Source organism: Leptonychotes weddellii, chromosome 4 (genome assembly GCF_054177405.1).
Source record: "Leptonychotes weddellii isolate Sample4059 chromosome 4, ASM5417740v2, whole genome shotgun sequence".
Taxonomy (NCBI): domain Eukaryota; kingdom Metazoa; phylum Chordata; class Mammalia; order Carnivora; family Phocidae; genus Leptonychotes; species Leptonychotes weddellii.
Window position 1 is genome coordinate 35,050,599 of NC_138372.1, and position 18,900 is coordinate 35,069,498.

Below are 18,900 nucleotides of genomic sequence, written 5' to 3' on the forward strand. Positions count from 1 at the left end.
CTCCAGTGCGTCTTCTGGTTGCTATCTCTCTCGATGGGTTGAGAATCCTGCAAATCTGATCATGATCACTCAGTATGACTAGCACGTACTCTCCTCAGTAGGGCACACAAAACAAGGCCCAAACCCTCTGTGCAGCCCCATCTCTGAGCACTCCCTCCCCTCATAATTTTATCTGTTTTTCATTCTTTCTCTCCCAGGTATGCATGTGGCCGATTTGACTGATCTAGGATAAACTTTTCCCAGAAGGTAGGGCTCCAGGCTGCCTTGGCTGCAGGCTGCAGGTGAGTCCCCAGTGATCGTTCTGGGGCTGGGCTGAGGTGGCAGGGGCTCCCTGTGACATGCTCTTTCCTGGTGGATGGCTGCAATAGCCAGTGTCAAGCTAAGCTGCACAGGCAGGTTGAAGACCACCCAAGTCAGTTTTGTTAGCATCACATTCACCAAAGCAAGTCATCCACATACATGCAACATCAGTACAGCAAGAAAGAACACGCTGTCCACTGTCATTCTCAGCACTTGAGGATCTAGACATTTCTAGCTCCTGACCCAGCATGATGTGTCATGTCTCTGGGCCTTGGCTTAGAATGTTTGTTAATTGTAGTATCTGCACGTCAACTTTTCCATCACATTGTACCTTGGAACGCAGGGGCCTCACTTGATACATTTCTGTGTCTCCAGCTACCCAGGATGGGACCTGACACAGAAGGAGTGCTCAGTAACTCCTTGTTAAACAAATGAGTAAATAATTGAATAAATGAGTGGCCAGTGTCTGGGTCCTTTGGGTTTCTGTGTGCTCACTTGCCTCTCTATCCTCTCTACCTGGACCCACTGGTCTCTGTGCATGCTTTAACCCTGGGCCCACTGGGATATAGCTCAAAGCCTTGGATCTAGGTTCCAATAGATCTAAGACACACTGAATATGATCAAATACCCTTGACTCATCATCAATACTTATGGCTGCAATTTGAGATCAGAGAATGTCTAATAGGAAAGGACATCAGAGATTCCTTAGTTCAACTGCCCCCTTGAGTGAGTGAAGAATCAATGTCTATTCATCTTTGATGCCCAGTGCCCAGCAGAGGACCTGCTCTGTAGCAGGGTGCTTGATAAATATTTGTTTTTCCATGAATCCCTCTAACACTTCTATACATAAGAAGATGAAAGCCCAGAGAGGGAAAATGAAGTCCCTGGGTCACACAGGAAGTTTCTGGAAGTCTGGATTCCAGCCTGGCTCTCCTGATTCCCAGGAGGCCAGAACCCAACAGACCTTTTCTAAGGCCTTGTTTCTTGACACAGACTGAAGGTTATAGGAAGTAGGACTTTACTTGTTCCAAATTTGTCTCAGATCATTGACAGATCCAACAGAAATGAGTTCTGATCACTTTAAAGCCACGAAGGCAAAAGACAATTGCTGTGGCAGTGGCGGAGCTGGCTTTGGAGGCTGAGAGACCTGAGTTTGGGAATCAGCAGAAGCCCCTGCTGACTACATGACCTTGCATAAATCCCCCGATTGCTCTGAGCCTCAGTCTCCTCCCCCTGCTTCCCGCACCAAGGGGACCATAATGCCTATCTTTCAGGGTTGTAGTAGATATCCCTGCTAACGTGTGCATTTACCTAGGACATATTAATCACCGGTGGCCACTCACTCACAATGTCATTGTGTTTCAGACTGTGCTTCCAAGCTGGCCTGCAAGCACTAGCCGTCACCTTTGGAGATGGTTTGCCCTTACAAAGACTCCCAGGCTCGATGCCCTGCCATCCTGATATTTTAATATTCACAGTGCCACCGCTCACTGTGGAAGAGCCACTGACCATAAAGTTTGACATTTTGAAGATTAAAGTGCTTTGAATTAGTCATGCACATGTGATGTCATTGTTCCTACTTGTCCTGCTCCGGAATCTAAAAATGACTTTCAGCAGAGCCCAGTAACTTTCCCTCAACAATTACTCTCTGGTGCCGAGGTATGCAGGAGATCAGACCAAATGAAAACTCTCCATCACTCAGAAGAGACCCAGCCCAGAGGAGAGATGGTATGAGTCAGCATATCTGGAAAGAGGGGTCTGCTCTGCCAGGGCTTAGCGGTGGGCTGCCTCCCCGAGGAGCAGAGCGGGCTGGAGAGGGTTGGGGGGGTATGCGATGGGGCAGGTGAAATCTCCCAGGAGTCCGGCTGAGGGCACAGCAGCAGAGTAGGTGCTGTGGGATGACAGGGCTTGGGTTCAGATTCTGGCTCTGCCCTGCACAAGTTGCGTGACCCCGGGCAAGTTCAATATCTTGAGCCAACATCTTCTTACTTGCAAGACAGGAAGAGTAGATCCTTCATGAGGTTGATGTGAGAATTAAATAAGCTAATAAAGCACTTAGCACAGCGCCTCCCACAGGGTAGGCAAGCCGTAGATATTTCCTTTGCTCAAGAGCTTTCCAACTTTCCAAGGCTCAGATATCTCCCCGTGCTTTACACTCTGCATTCCCAGAATCCCAGAGACAGCCACTTGCAGATATTATCACTGAAATGCTTAGCCAAAGGGAAGTGAGCTTGGGATTTTCCAGTCTGCCCTCACTGCAAGTGAGTAGGGGCAGACCAGAGTCACAGTTTTCTTGTGAGAGAACTCAAAGGAAGAATCCCCTTTGCTTTAAAACTAGTCTTCCGGGTTTACAGATGGTGTGGATGACTCTCCATCCAGACAGCAGACTCTCCATCCGAGTAGATTCTCCATCTACTCAGCAGACCTACCAGGATCGCCATGAAGTGATCCCACAGAACTGTAACGTGTGCTAATAGCCACCATCCCTTACTAGGAGCCAGTCAGCGTATTAAGTACTTACATACATTCTCGTTTAACCTCACACAAACCCTGGGGAGTTTGTACCATTATCTCTCTTCTCCAGGTAAGGAGTCTGAGGTCCTGAGCCATGAAGGAACTTGCCCAAAGTTGCATAGGGCTCAGAAATGCCATAGTCAGGATTTGATTGCAGGGAATGTGGGCTCCTAACCCCTGAACCACACCAGTTCCAGTACCTACAGCCCTGGCCCTTGCCCGAGTCTGGGCAGGTTGGCTGTTCTGGCTGCCTCGTAACTGGGTTGAGAGACCCCACATTCCCCAAGGATGGTGTGGAAGATGCAGCCTGTGTTAATGGGGCAGCCAGCTAGACCTCAGCCAGCTGCGGGCTTGGAGCATTGTTTGGGGACTGTGCCCTTGGTTCTCTCATCGGCAGCACTACAAGGGGCCTCATGGTGCTGGTGCTGGCGCATATGGAAGGAATGCTTAGAGCCAGGCGGAGGTCCCTCCTCCCAACATGGGTCCCTGGGTGAGATGTTTCCTTAGGAGCTCAGTGCTGGGAAATGCTTTGCGGTGCTTAATTGTGGCATGGACCTTTGCTGCAATTAGCACAAATGGTAAATAAAGGAGCAAGCAAATTAAAATAGCTAGCCCGTGAACACGTACTCCTGGATGTCATGTGAGGCCTCAGGAGATGGCTCCTTCCTCACCACAAGCCTTCCCCGTAGGAGGCAATGAGAAGAGAGACTCCCCTTGACATTCTTACAGCCTCTGGTTGTCCCTAGCTCAGTTCACACACCCGGATCACACACTTTGTCAAGAAGCCACTCTGCCCACCGTGGGGGAGGCAGAAGAGAGAAACAGTGATCCATGAAAGACAGTTTCTTCAAGGTGAAGGTCAAGTCCCCACTTTTCTGAAAAGCTCAATAAATGGTATTTGAATCTGAACTGAGGTCTAAGGAGAGGGGAAAGAGGAGGGAGAGAGGGGACAGAGGACTGGAGAAGAAAGGATAGGAAGAACAGAAAGGACCGGCCAGCAAAATGGGGCTGCTAGCAGGCTGGAAGGGGGGTGCATTCTGAGGCAGCCACCTGCTCAGCCCCTGCACCTGGCAGAGCACTGAGCACCTGCTTAAGATCCTATGAATGGAGAACGCTGGACTCAGAGGCGGCTTTGGGTACAAAACATTTCCACTGTTTGCCATTGTTTGCCTTAAGAGAGGAAGGGAGCTAAGGAGGAAGAGGGAGAGAGAAAGGAAAAGTGGGAGGGAGGGGAGGAGAGGCCGGAGGGGGAGGAGGTAGGGGAGGGCATACTGGAGATAGGTGCGTCTCTGTGTGTATGTATAGGAGCATCAAATAGACAAAAAGAGAAATAGTAAGAAAGGGGAATGAGAGACAGGGAAGAAGGGAAAAATGGATGGGGAGGAGGGATGTCCACGTGGGAGAGAAATCTGGGGGAAGTGAAGGGGGTGTGGTCCCTCCCCGCTCTGCTCCACCAGCTCCCCCCAGAGCTCAGATCCCAGCCCATACAAAGGACTTGGTGGCCTCCTGATCCTCTGCGGGGAGGAAGCTAGACTTTCACAGCCAGCCATGCACCCTGGGGCCCAGGAGAGGGCACTTGAACCTCAGGCAAGAGCAGCAGAGCCGCAGCTGGTGGGCCCGGCCAGGCAGGCGGCAAGAGGCAGAGAGCCAGGAGCAGAGACCAGCCTCTTACTCAGGCTGGGGGGTGACCAGCACGTCTCCGATGGAGCCAGGTCCCTGTGCACATCCCTGTGGACACGGGATGGGCCATGAATTGCTTTGGGTCTGGCTTGGCTGCCTCTACATCAGCCCAGCACCTGCTTCCTGCCTTCCCCCTGCCCTGACCCTATGGCAGATTTCTGTCCCAAAGAGCAACATGCTTCTGGCTTCCCCCCAGATCCCCCCTCCTCCCGCTCACCCAGAATCACCGCTTCCGTGAGTACAGGCAGGCTAATCTTCAAAACCATTCCTTGCACACTATGCCATTTGAGCTACACAGCCATTCGCAAGGTGGGCACTGCAGGGAGAATGGGAAACTGAGGCACAGAGATGGAATGTCAGTGATGTGTCATCACATGAAACAAATAAGAAATCTCTGTATTTTCCAGTTCTTACATTCCATGACGAGAACCCAAGTGTCCTGTTTACCGTGACAGGTTTCTTCAATACCAGCATCACCACAAAGACCTAGCTTTGTCCCAGACTGAGTCTTGGCCTCAGTCACACATCCTGATGACAGACCAAGCCCTGCCTGATCATGAATGACTTTGTTCGGGTAAAAAGTTTTGCATTGTGCATATGAGTACAGATAATGGAGTCTGATTCCACGGGGATAGCTGAGAACTCCAAACACTTTTAAGAGGATTGCTGTTTAAGAATCTTAGAAATCCCTTAAGAGGGGCGCCTGGGTGGCTCAGATGGTTAAGCGTCTGCCTTCGGCTCAGGTCATGATCCCGGGGTCCTGGGATCGAGCCCCACATCGGGCTCCTGGCTTGGCCGGGAGTCTGCTTCTCCCTCTCCCTCTGCCTCTCCCACTGCTCATGCTCTCTCTCTCTCTGTATCTCTGTGTCTCAAATGAATAAATAAAATCTTTAAAAAAAAAAAAAAAAAGAAATCCCTTAAGAATCTTAAGAAGCCTTCAAGGGAGGTTCCATCAAACCTCCAGTCTGCACTGATTTCATCTTTTCCTGATGGCCCAGAAATTTATTACTTAGATTTCACCCAATTCATACTTGACTGGTAAGAGTAATAATAAAGCTATCATTTATTGAGTCCCTACCACATTCCAGGTAATCTATTGGGCACCTGAGAATTATTTTTATGTTTCCATCTACTTGGAAGAACCCTATGAGGTAAGTTTCCTAATCATCATTGTTATAAAAGGGCAAAGTGAGGCTCAGAGAGATGAGGTTGCTTGCCCAAGGTCACACAACTAGCAAAGAGCAGAGCCAAGATCTGTACCCAGGTCAGCCTGGCTCTAAAGGCCACGCCCCTTTTTTATCCTATTACTGAACAAGGGCATCTGTTACATCTCAGCTATTATTAGCTCCTCGGCCAGATGACTGGTTTCTTTAAAGAAAGTGTCCTCTAGTGGGGCAATCAGATTTGGATTTCATATCAAAAGAGACAAATCCAAGCTCCTGGGAGGGCGTTGCTCCACCACCTACAGACTGTGCCACCTGACAGGCCTCCTCCATCTGACCCTCACTTTGCAGACTTCTGGAGTTGGGAACTGGTTGTGGCTTTGGGTAGGCACTCGGGGTCAAGATGCAACTCCCTTGTTTATAAAATACAGATAATAATGTTCACCTCTCTGGGTTGTTGTGGGGGATCAAACAAGATGATGACTCTGAATGTACTTGATATACTGGTAAGTGCTGTCCACTTCCTGATAGTCTACTGGAGGGCTTCGCATTCTGTAGGAGCTCTGTAAATACTGAAAATTTATTTTGCTTTGAACTGAAATCCAAGCATTCTCTGTCTCCTTTTGCTTCTCCACTGCCTCCCTGCAAAATTTGCATAGAATGAGAGCAGGTCCTGACTCTCCTCCCTCCAAGTCCAGTCTTTCATCCTCCAGGCACGACTCCCACCTCCTGCCTCTTGAGATGCATCAACAAGCCAAGCACGGCCACAACCCCAGCTAAAGGCCCTTGTCTCAGACGGAGTTGGCAGCTGCCTCCTCTTATTGGCAGGACATTTATCATCTTGAGGAAAATATTGATGGATAAGAAACCTCAGACAGGCAGTGTGTCTTGCTGGGCATGTAGCACGCTGCTTGGGAAGTGAGATGTGAGGTCCTGGTTCCAGGGCTTTCCGGAAGAAAGGGAGGGATGGTGGTCCTGTGGAGAAGGGCCCATGCCCTCAGAGGTTGGACAAAATCCTAGGGATGACTGTGTCCAGTACTTAGTAGATGTTCAATAAATGAGGTAGAGCCAGATTCAATAGGCTGTTTGAATGAGATCTGGAGGATGGAGGCCCTTTGTCCAGACTCTTAATTTCACCGATAGGAAATGAAAGGGGGATCTGGGAAGGCCAGTGATTTGCTCAAGATCACACAGCAGGTCAGTGGCAGAGACCAGATTAACAAAGCCCATGGATCATGAATCTCACATGGGAACACTGTCCATCACACAACAATGCTACCGGGAAATATCCCCAAACCTCTAGTCAGATGGGGAAGTCTGGGAAGCTGGAACTCTGGGTTCCCCAGGGAATTAAGAAGAAGAGGCTCCTCTGACTCACTTACAGAGCCAGTTCCCAGGGAGCACAGCCAGACGAGCAGAGTGGGAATAAGGCAGGGTGGGTGTGGTACTTGGAGGGGTAGGGGGTGATACAGCTCTGGGCTGTACTCTATCCCCAGCTGCCCCAAGCCACCGACCTCCCCATGCACCATGGCACTCTCCCTGAAACCACCAACTGGTTCCCACAGTCCTCTCTAGCCTCATTGCCTCTCACCCCCTACCTCCTACCCCAAGGCCTGGACTTGTCCAAAGGAGGGAAGCAGCTCTCCCAGTGGGCCTGGCACACACTGCTCTCCCGGCCTACAAGGCCCTTGTGTGGTACCTTCCTCGCTGCACTTACTCCCACCCCCGGCATCCCCAAGGCTGGGTTTGATGCTCCTTCTAGCCACTTCTTGTGTCCCCCTCTGTCACGGCACTCTCCTGCCTGTCTCCCTCACCATACTGGGAACTTCTCTGGGCAGAGGTCATGACCGCTTGAGTCTGCATCCCCAGAAACCAGGCCAGGCTCTGGTGCACAGGAGATGCTCAGTGAGTGTGGCCCTGTCATCTTCCACACAGAGGTTCAAACGAAGCTGCCTCCCACTGGCTCTTGTTCTGACTTCTAGGGTCACATGGAACAGGTCTACTCTCCCCGCTCCATGATGGCTCTTTAGGAATTTGACCAAATCAAGGCCTCCAAATGTCTTCTTTCCAAGGAAAATATCCCCAATTCCTTGACAAGTTCTTCACAGGTCATAGCTTTGGGTAGGGTGACTGACCATCTTGGTTTGCTTAGGACTATCCTGGTTTTAGCAGTGGAAGGCCCCTGTCTCAGGAAACCCCTAGGTCCTAGGCAAACCTGGACAGTTGGCCAACCTAGTTTTGTCTTCCTTTCCCATCTCAGTGCTTCAGAGGCCTTGTACCATTTTCTCAATGTACTGCAAAGGGCAGGGGCCAGAAACGACCATGGGACTCCAGGGGTCAGTGACGCAGCAGGACAAAGAAAGGCCAGGACCTTCTTGCTCCTGACCTCTGCTTCTGTTAATACAGCCAGTCAGCATCAATTGCAGCAGGAGGACAGTGTGTGGTGGATGTGGTGGTTGATACATTTGCCTTGTTGACCAATATTGAGCTTAATAGTGTCAATTAAGATGCCTAGACCATTTTACTTCACAGAAAACCTGATTTCCCCAAATCAGTACTTCCAAAACTGCTTTTGTTTTATTTTATACTAAAGGCAGAAATTATTTAATACCTTCATTTTTAATATTGCCTAAGCCCTCCAAGTATTCCAGGCATTCAGCCATTCAACAATTATTTATTAAACACCTACAATGTGGCACACGGTTCCTCTCTTTGTCCTTCGAGTTGGTCAAATTTAGGCCCGACTCTGCAATGGGTTTGAACTGATCTTGGGTAAAGTTCTTCCACGCTAGGGGCTCTCCCCACATTCATAAAACAAGAGGATGGGAACACAAGTAAGTGTGCACATAAGTGTGCAAATGACCATGAATATAAACAAACAGGTTCGAGTTACTTAAAAACTAGCCAGGATTTTTTCTGACCAGTCAGCTAACAGCCATAATCCTGAAACAGTATCAACTCTTTTCATCATCAACTTGGTTTCCATGGAGCCCTCACAGTGCTGCTGGTGAAGGCTGACAGTTATCACCATAAAGAAACTTTACAACTTTGTAATTTGTAGCTCTCTGCTGTCAGTAATATTAACAGCATTTCGAATTATGGCTATAAACTTGACAACAGCAGATAAAACCCTTAGAAACCTCATTTGTGGGGATGAGGGAGGCTGGGGGAAGGTAATGACATTTTGGTTTTCTAGGCCTGGAGCGGAGTCATGCTTTGATGTGGAGGTAGGAGGCTACGGAGCCCAGGCAGGACTCGCAAAGGGCAAGGCAGCTCAGTTTGGGCACCACAGAGGGAGGGTCTGCGTGGCATTTGGGTGATCAGGGATTACGGTTGAGTCAAGGCCAGGGGTGAGGGTTACAGAGAGCGGGGCTAGCAGAGAGACAGGGCTGGCTGGTAGGTCCCAACCTCTGTCTCTGTGGGGTTCAGGAAAGGGCTTTTGTCCTACAGGAAATGGAGGGAATCTGGGTCAACTGCAGAACAGGGAGGAAAGGAAGACAGAGCCTACCAGGCAGGATTGAGAGAATAACCCTGGGCATGCTATTTGACTTTTCTGGGCTTTAGTTTCCCTAGTGTAAAATGGAGGTGCTTATTTCAAAGGCCAAAAATCAAATGATTCTTTCTGTGTCTGCCTATCTATCCATCTATTGATCTATATCGATCTATCTATCCAGCCAGCCAGCCAGCTAATGATTTAGAAACTATATAATTTCATCTTCTAACCTAAAGATAGGAAAACTGGAACCCAGAATGGGGAACAGATCTTCCCAAACCAACATGGTAAATTAGAGGCAAGCCAGTCCTCCAGTGCAGGGTCCTGACCCGTCTCACAAAGCATATCTCAATGTTATTATTTTTGCCATTACTACCGCTACTATTAGTCATTCATTCATTCAGCTGGTCATTCAGTAAGCACTCATGTTTAAAGATCAAATTCTAGTCCACATCTGCATGGAGAAGAAAAAGAAAGCCACAGCTTCCGTCCAGTTTAGTCTTCTGTTCCCAAAGTCCTCTGACTGAAGCATTTTTTGCTTATGCATTTTAATATAGGCTTGACCTGAGCATGACAATCAGGAACTGAGAAGTACCTAGGTATTTGTACATGCCAACCAACAGGTCAGACCAGATGGCTTCTTACTCTTCTGCCTAAAAAAATGAAGCCTCCTTATCAAGAAAGAAAATATAGGCAGTATCTGCCTCCCCCACCAGACCTCCCCCAACAGCCCTGACACACACATATACATATTCTGATAATTCCTCTGAGCAATACAGATCATATCACCCATTGTCCTATTAGTGAGCCAGCTAGCAGATGCTGGTGAGATCAGCTTCCATTCCTTCCTTCCCTTCCTTCCCTTCCTTCCTTCCCTTCCTTTCTTCCCTTCCTTCCTTTCCTTCCTTCCTTTCTCTCTCTCTCTTTCTTTCTCTTTTTTTCTTTCTTTCTTTCTTTCACTGGCATTCACGGAGGTTCTACCTAGTATCATGCTTTAGCCAGAGAGATAAAGTGATTTAACTAAGGTCACACAGTTTTATGAGGGAGGGAAGGGGCAAAGGGCCATACTGGAATGGGGATCTCAGTTCAGCATTCTTTTCACCAACTCATCAAGAGAAACCCACCTTGACCGTGCACGCCAAGAAAATCATTCCCTTCATTATGACTCTACAGTACCTTGTAGAAAAATCTACTATGACTGTTCCCAAAGCCCAGACCTCTCTCCAGAACTTCAGGCTCATACATCCATCTGCCTACTAAACTTCTCCACTTGTATGTCACACAAGCCCCCTACACTCGATTCATCCCAGAACTCAGAATATCCCCTCCCCAATCCTTTTCTCCAATTTAAGTGACAGCCCCACCATCCACCACGTTGTTCAAATCAAGAAAATTTGGTATCTTCCTTGACTTCATCCTTTACCCCCACACCCAAGTAATCACCAAAAATACTCAATCCTACCTGTTAGATATGGAAACATGTTGTTAAAATGGAACTGTCCTCCTCTTGGTTTTAGCTGAGATCCCAAGTCTATAGCTACTACGTTTCAAAGTGAGGTATGAAACCACCAGGCAGAACTTGCAAAGGGAAACCAGAAACCCAGTTTTGCAACCTGTAGCTCCCCTTCTGACAAGAGGGCTACTGGAGGGGTACAGTGACCCAAAGGGGTGAACCACCAGATCACCAGGGACTGAGGAAGAACCATAAACAACTGGCCTGAGCAGATGGACTTGCCGATACCAATGGCACTCCAGGGCCAGGCAAGGTATGCCTTGCTCATGCCATCTCCAGAAAGTACAAGTCACCCAAGACCTTTCCTGCTCCTTTCCTCCCCTCCCTCATCCTGCTCAACCTTGGAGGGCTGACCATCTGGGGTTAACCAGATGGGGGCGAGGGCTGTAAGACAAGCTGAGCAAACACAAGTCACTTTGAGCTTGTTTGAGACAAGCCTGAGCTAGAGGATGGGGTGGTTTTTACTTTGAAGAGCTGTGATGGCTTTTACGGGACCAGAGGTAGTCATTGCTGAACTGAGACGCTTTTGTGACCAGAGTTAATTAGAAACCTTTTAATTTCCTGAGAGTTATTAGAAAGTCATGGGGCCTGCCAGAGCTTTTATATGTCTAGATTGAGATCTATAATCTATCTCCATCTATTTGTAGGGTCAGTGGGGGGGGCAAAAAATACTTTCTAATCACACCCTGTGGGCACTGCTTGTTCAATGTACCTGTTACATAGTTCCCAAATCTTACCTAGGCTCTGCCTAGGTTTCTCTCATCACCTGCTGTTTCTGGCACAGCCCCAACTACCCTCCAATATTTTGGACACACACATCCTCTCTCTGGCATCGGGGTTCTCCCCTGTACATCTACCTCTGTCAGGAATGCTGCCCCACCCCCCTCCTGCCTGCACACCTTTTGCCCTCAAGGTCTGAGCTTAGTTTCTCTTCCTCCAGGAAACCTTTCTCCCCTTTGCTTCCCTTACACTCCTGCAGGGTTACGTGACTCCCATATGCTTCCCTGACCAGCAGAATTCCCCTCTGCCCGAGCGTTTACCCTCTGATGCTGCTGTCTCTATCTTTCTCCCTCCTTCCAAACTATCTTCTCCTTGAATGCAGGGCCCATGCCTTATCCATCTATTTCTAGTGTCTAATCAGTTGTGTTTGATGGGCAAGTAAATAAATGATATCTTGAATGTCTGATGCATATTTCAGAGGACCCAGTGCAAGACACATAGTAGGCTCTGAATTTAGGCCAAGCCAATTAACTGAATTCTAAATTTCTGCATCTTCTCTGGGCCACACCAGCCATGCTCTTCTCCCAGGGCCAGCATTTTCTGATTTCAAGGTGCCCACAGCTATAAGCCTATGTGGAAACCAGTTTGTTAGGACCCAAGTCTGTTCCCAGTATTTTTCTCATCCATTATGTCAAAGGGCTATTTCCTGTAGCTTGTAACCAGACCATAAACAAAGACTAGAGAAGCTCTGGGTTATTTTATGATTCCAGTTTAGCCTTTCTCTCTCTCTCTCTCTCTTCTTCTTTTTCTTTTTTTTAATCGTTGGAACAGAGTATATTTATTACTTGGCAGGCCAGTAAATTGTAAATAGGGTTTGTTGAAGAATGGTCCAAAATTCTCCAGAATTTATCATTTCACAACAGCAACAGAAACAACAAACCACGGAAGGAAAGGCGAGGGAACTGATATTTAATGGCACTGAGTGTGTGCCCAGTGATTTATCTGCATTCTTCCATTTAGCCCTCAAAACAACTCTGTGAAGCAAATAATTGTTATCCTCACTTTACAGATGAAGAAACTAGGTTCAGAGTGGTTAAATAACTGGTTTAAGGCCCTTAGCTAGAATGATGCAAAGCAGAACTGACGCGCAGGACTCCTACATCAGACACATGGACGGAGACCATCAGCCAGGGCAGAAGCCTCTGAGGATGTCTCCCTTTTAGATTCTGTTAAAAGTCACGAGTCTTCCTTCCAGAAAATGAACTGTGCATCTTTACTCACAGTTTTGTATAAACTGTAGACAGTTCATAGGCTCTTCTTGAAGCCCATCCAGAAGCCCCTCAGTTAAGAGCCCCTTAAATAAAAGAATGAAAGTAGCTATGGGCTTAGCTTGATCGGCTGTCTAAGACACCTTTGTATTGATTTTCCCTATTAGACTGAACACTTACGCTCACGGGATCACTCCATCTTCAGACTCACCAAACAACAGAATTGTGGATTCTTGATTTTATAAATTCATCTAAGCATGGGATTATAAAATTTTAGAATTCAGAATCAGAAAAAATCTTAGAATATCAGAGCCAGACGGGACCACAGTAGAGATCAAGTCCACCCATGATGTCATTCTACGGCTCTGACAGGTTGAAGTATCAGACACCGAGGCTAAGGAAAAGCAGGGCTTGCTCAGGGTTCCCTTAGTAATGGTGGTAGAGTCAGCATTCAAATCCCGGATGCTGGCTTCTGAGCCAGATGATCAGGTTAAAGACTCACCCAATAAGAGGAAAGCTATGCAGTCCTTATGGGGGTGAGAAAAGTCGGGGCAGAAGGAACATCTGTTGAGTACGTATCATGTGCCAGGCAGTGCCTGTGGATTGGAGATACACGGCATCATTTCACTCTCGTAAGAACCTTGCAGACTGTTATCACTATTTTTATCTTACAAATGGGGAAATAAGTGCAGAGTGGTGAGATAGGCAGCCCAAGGTCACACAGTGAGGGAGGCATCAGTTACTGTGTCCGTTGTTGCATTTCCCTGATGGAGTGGAGAAGGAAAGTTGGAGAACAAGCCCCTGATAATGTTTAGTTGGTGCTTTTCCAGGGAGAAAAATTAAACTGACAGATACATATGTTCTGGTGGGCGGAGAGGTGGACGCTACTGTGGGCCCAGGTGCAACATCCCTCAGGATTCCCTCCTCCTCGAGCCCTTCACTGGCCTTACTCTCACCCAGCGTGCCCTGGATAACTAACGTGTCCTCCGCGTACCCCAACGCGAGAAGGGCTGCTCTGGGGGGCAGATGTGAAAACCCCACCATGGGAACTACACACCCCCACTCCGAGAGCCAGTTGGTGCTGTGAGGCCAAGGCCCTCCGTTGTGACTCTACCGAGACCATGAACCCTACCAACAGGGCCATGGCCTCTTGTTCTAACAGCCCCTTCTTCACACAAATGTAGGTCCTCATTCATGGTCACATACACCTTTTGGATGTTTTAACCGGCAGTCACTTCATATTGAAAGCTGATGGTGCCGACTCACATACATTATTTCATTTTAACTCCTTGCAACTCAGTGAGGTTTAGTGCTATGTCCTCCCATTACAGATGAGGCCACTGAGGTCCACTCAGATGACGAAACTTGCCCAAGGTGACACATCTAGCAAGTGGCTGAGCCAGGATTCAAACCCAGATTTGTTTCAGTTGAAAGTCTGCTCTTTGCTCAATGCCCCATTTTTCGTGACTGTCTCTATTTAATTCCAATAGCAGGGATTAGGAGAGCGAAGGTTCATGGTCCCTCTATGAAGGGGACGGGCTCACCTTGTGGAGGGTACAGGACTTGCTGAAGGGCGCTCTCTGGGATGAGGCTGGTGCTGTCATCACAGCCCAGGTCTGGAGTCTTCCTCCCAGACCATACTGCCATCTCCCTCAGACCATGTAATTTCTCTCTGTGATTGGGACGCAGAGCCAGCAGCCAACAAAGATCAAAATCTGTCTGCCTCAAGTCTCCCTCTATTATGAGAGGAAACATGCATTTCAAACAAGAACAAGGTTAAGTCACTGTCATGTGGTGAATGGGCCTGGCCTCCCTGGTGCAAGTCCTGGTTCCTCCTCTTCTCTCCAGGTGATGGAACAAGGCAGGGCAGCTCCGATGGCATTCTGGTCTGCTCAGCTTGTGTGCCGCGTGCACCACCTCCCTGTCCACTCTGGACTCCTTCCCATCACTAGCTCCTGCTCCCCACTGACACCCCATCCCATCACTTACCAAATCCACATGTATGGAGTTCCCTGTTCTACAGACTCCCCAGCAGCCCCCAGGTTTAGGCCTGACTCATCTCCCCCTGGATCATCAGAACAGCCTCCTATGAGTGTCCTTGTCCACAGTCTTGCCCCATCTAATCTGTCCTTCCCACTGTGGCCAGAGAGGCTTTCCACCACCGTGTGAAACCCTTCTATTGCTCTCCATTGCCTTCATGTTCAAGTTCAAATTCCTCACAGCCTGCCACTTCAATGTCATCTCCTGCATCCAAAGTCCTTCAGCCATTCAGGACCACTTCCTACCTCCTGCACACCTTCTTTCCTCCGCTCTGTCTTCCATGTCCTTCCTCCCCTCTGTCTGCCACGTCTTCCCTCCAGTAATCCACCCCAACCCAATCTGGCTAATTTCTACTCAATCTTAAAAACTCAGCTTAGATGTCACTTCCACTGGGAAGCCTTCCTTGACCTCCCAAAATTGTGCTTGAGTCTCCTCTTACCCTCCATACGAAGACATTTTTGTCTTTAGCATGTTCACTGCTACAACCACCGAGCCTAGAACTTACCCTGGCTTATGGCAGACAGTCATACGGATTTGTCACAGGGAAGTTTCCCATGATGCTCTGGAACTCCTCTACTACAGAACTTACCATACCTATTAGAATTGCCTCTTTCCTTTTCTGTCTCCCCAAGTAGACCGAGAGCTCTGTGAGTCGGGACCATGGCTTTTTGTTGAGTATTTTACCCTGGGTGCCTTGTAGGATTCCTGGCACGTATTGACAGTGTGTTTATTTTGATGAATGTGGACTGGGAGTTGAGGAGGAAATCTGGGCCTAGGCCAAGGGAGGGGCATTCTACGAAGAAACACATTTACTTCCAACACAAAAGTGGGTGAGGTGCTAAGAAAGCACCTCTGACATCAGATACCAACCACAGACTAAGTGCAGGTCTTCTCTGGAGGGACCTATGGCCCTATGTGAATAAACATGTGGGATCCCCTCTGGTGTGCATGCTCAAATGCTTCTTCCAGGCAACTCCCTCAACATTAGGGGAGAGCAAAGCAGGTGCAGTGTGGAGTGCCACCCATCGGTGTATGCAGGTCCCAGAGAAGTCATGGCCATGCATCAAGTGTCGGGGACGGGGGAGGGACAGTGTGGCACATAGAGGTGGCCAGGGTCCTCTGCCTCACAGCAGAGCCTACTCCCTTGGCCTTGCTAGGCCAAGTAGTTATTAAAGCAGATTTCAAGATGACTGTCTCAGGCTTGGTGACTGGAGGGAGGGGGACTCTCAGATCTTATCACGATCTCTTCAATGTTCTGCTGGATCTGGAACACTGCTCTAACACCTGGTCTACCTACAGCTCACCCTTCTGTTGGGGGCCATCACCCTGCCTCCAGGTACTCAGCAAAGTAACTGGACCCCCAGAACCACCAGGCTGCAACTGACTGGGTGGACTAGTCTGGAGTCATGGCCCCACCAGAAGGGAGGTTTTCCTGTATAGAGTATGGCAGGAATTCCAGAAACACTTACCAAGGTTGAAAAAGGCTAAAAGGAACACTTCTACTTCTAGGGAGAGAGAATATATATATAGAGAGAGAGAGAGAAAGAGAGAGAGAGAGAGAGAGTTAATATCATCCATTTCCTTTCTCCTCCATCAACTATAATTCTTTCTCTAAGAAAACTCAGTGTTAGGAGAGGAGAAATGGGTCAGTCCCAAAACCAAAAGGATAAAGGAACACAAAAACTGTCACAATCTGTCACAATCCTTATGCAATGACCTTGATATTAAAATCAACACCCAGGAAACTAGAATGACTAAATAATCCCTAGAAAGTCAAGCAAGCTAGAAAGTAACCTCCAACTTCAAAAAAAAAAAAAAAAGAAAGTAACCTCCAACTTCATTATAACAAGTGTGGGGGATTTTGGAGAAATTTTATGACGAAGTTAAGAGGAAAAGCAATTTGGTGAAGGAAATGCCAAAGCAGAGAGAAAGATGTACAGAGGATGGGAAGGAAGCCAGGGCAGACAGAGAGGAGGCACAGGGAGAGAAAGAGAGGAGAGGAGGATGGAGAGAAGAGAGAAACCAGGAGGGAGGGGACATAAAAACACAGATAGAGCTAGAAGGAGAGAAGACAAGGGGAGAGAAATGGGTACAAGGAAAACTGGTGAGCAGAGAAGAGAAAGAACACAAGAGTATAAAAAGATGGGAGGTGAAAAGAGAAGATATAGTTTTACATGTTCAGGGTTAGAAGGAGGAGTCAAGACCACCCAGGTCTTCCTCAGCAACCCGAGGGATGGTCCTCCAGCCTGTGTGCTTATACACCTTAGATGGCAGAAGACTCACTCCCTCATGAGGGCGTGGAGGGGAGACAGAGATGGGAGTAGCATAAGGCCATAGCAGAGGCAGCTGGGAAGGGGGGTGTCCATTACAAGGGCAAGGGCGAAACAGGACAATCCAAAGGTGCCACAAGCAGAACAGCCTCCATTCTCACCCCAGAGTGTCAGCCCTCACCGAGCTGGAGACCAGATTCCTGATATGCCCATTAAATCTTGCCAGACCTGGATACTCCCCGCAGGATGTGGGCTGGCCCAGGGTTGGGGGGACTCGCAAGGATACAGGCTTCCTCAGTGTAGGGCACAGTGGCTGTGGTACCCCCGATGATGTAGCTGTAGAAGGAGACCTCCAGGGTGTAGCAATAGGAAGTGTGGTCCAGTAGCCCACCGAGGAAGCGACGTCCAGTTCCTGCTTTCACAGCATCCCGGTTAAAGGATGTGCTGGACTGGGAAAGACAAAGCAGGGAGGAGAGAATCAGGGCCGGGCACCTGCTGGCTATCAGAGCTTGAGGACATCTTACAACATATCTGGGCCTCAGCTTCCTCATCTGAAAAGTGGGATGTTAATTACACATCACAGGATTATTGTGGGGACTGATGAAATAAACAGAATTAGAAGAAAGCATCCAAATTTGGATAGTAACGGCCATTTAACAAATATTTGTGGGAATCTGAATGGGGACAGATAGAGCAAGGAAAGTAGAGAACAAGGAGCAATGATACTATGATGATAATAAAAATGAAAATTTGGGCAGGGCTCCCAACTTTATAATGTTGTTTCCCACATGGCATCTCATTTATGCTTCAGAATAACCCCTTGACGAAGGTGTTGCAGCTCTGCCCCTCTGGGTGAGACAACGAAGCTCACAGAGATGGAGCAAGCAAGTGATAGAGCAGATTTGAACCGAGGATTGAGTGACTCCAGACACCCCGACACTCCTTCACAATGCTCTCTCTCCATGAGGGGCAGCTGAACTCCAGCCCAACATCACCAGGGGGTAGGGATCATGGCTATTTCTCCACTAGGGTGTTGGCCTCACCCATCGTGGTGGACAGAGAGAGGACAGAAAAAGTAGGTTGGCATCTCAAGGCCTCCGTTCAAAAATATGCGAGAGGTTACGCAACTTGCCTTTTTTGGTTTAGCCTCAGTTTCCTCATCTGTAAAGTGGAGATGATAATAACATCTCTTTCATGGAATTGTGAGGGTGACTCATCTGTGGTTAAAGGGGGCATTCTGTGCTAACCCGTGAAGATCAAAGTAAATAAAGAGACTGTGGTTTTAGTAAGAGAATGTGTGTCTTGTGAAGCAGGGTATAAGAGAAGAAGGAAAAGAGGGAGAAAGACAATAGCAAAACAAGGCAGGTATTTAGAGACATATTTAAAGGAAGAGAAATTGTGTGTGTGTGTGTGAATTCTGAGATAAAGAAAGGGGTCAGAAAATTAGAATGTCACATCTTGAAGTCCATGCAGTGAAATCATTTTAGAGTCGGGTACTGAGGATCAGAGAAGAGGGGAGACAGAGACTGGATGAGGACAGATGACCTCGACCCTAGCCTTGAGCTCTTAAGGTGGCTGCAGTACAGGAACATCAATAGGCAAGGCCAGAAATAAAGCTCCTAGACTGAGCCCCTTTTGTTTGCCCCAGGAACCTCACCCCTGTGAGGGTCTCTGAGGCCTGTGGCCCAGCCTCTTGGGGAGTGTGGACCAGGAGACCACAGTCTGCTCTGAAACTGCAGTGGTTTCAAAAAGCCTGGGGCTGGCCATCCCGTAGATTCCTACAGAAACAAGCGTGGCTGCATGCAGAAGAATGAAACTGGACCATTTCCTTACACCACACACAAAAATAGACTCCAAATGGTTGAAAGACCTCAATGTGAGACAGGAGTCCATCAAAATCCTAAAGGAGAACACAGGCAGCAACCTCTTTGACCTCAGC

The 18,900-nt window shown here is 48.2% G+C and overlaps 1 protein-coding gene across 3 annotated transcripts in view; it reads right to left on the minus strand.

Annotated features, from left to right (window-relative positions):
* The window catches only part of BEND5 (BEN domain containing 5), a 237,313-nt gene that overhangs the window by 32,078 nt on the left and 186,335 nt on the right, over positions 1-18,900 (minus strand). For all 3 annotated transcript variants that reach the window (XM_081818422.1, XM_081818421.1, XM_081818420.1), the window contains one exon: positions 17,248-17,410. In XM_081818422.1, coding sequence (XP_081674548.1) covers positions 17,248-17,410 — 163 coding nt within the window. The remainder of the gene's footprint in view (positions 1-17,247; positions 17,411-18,900) is intronic.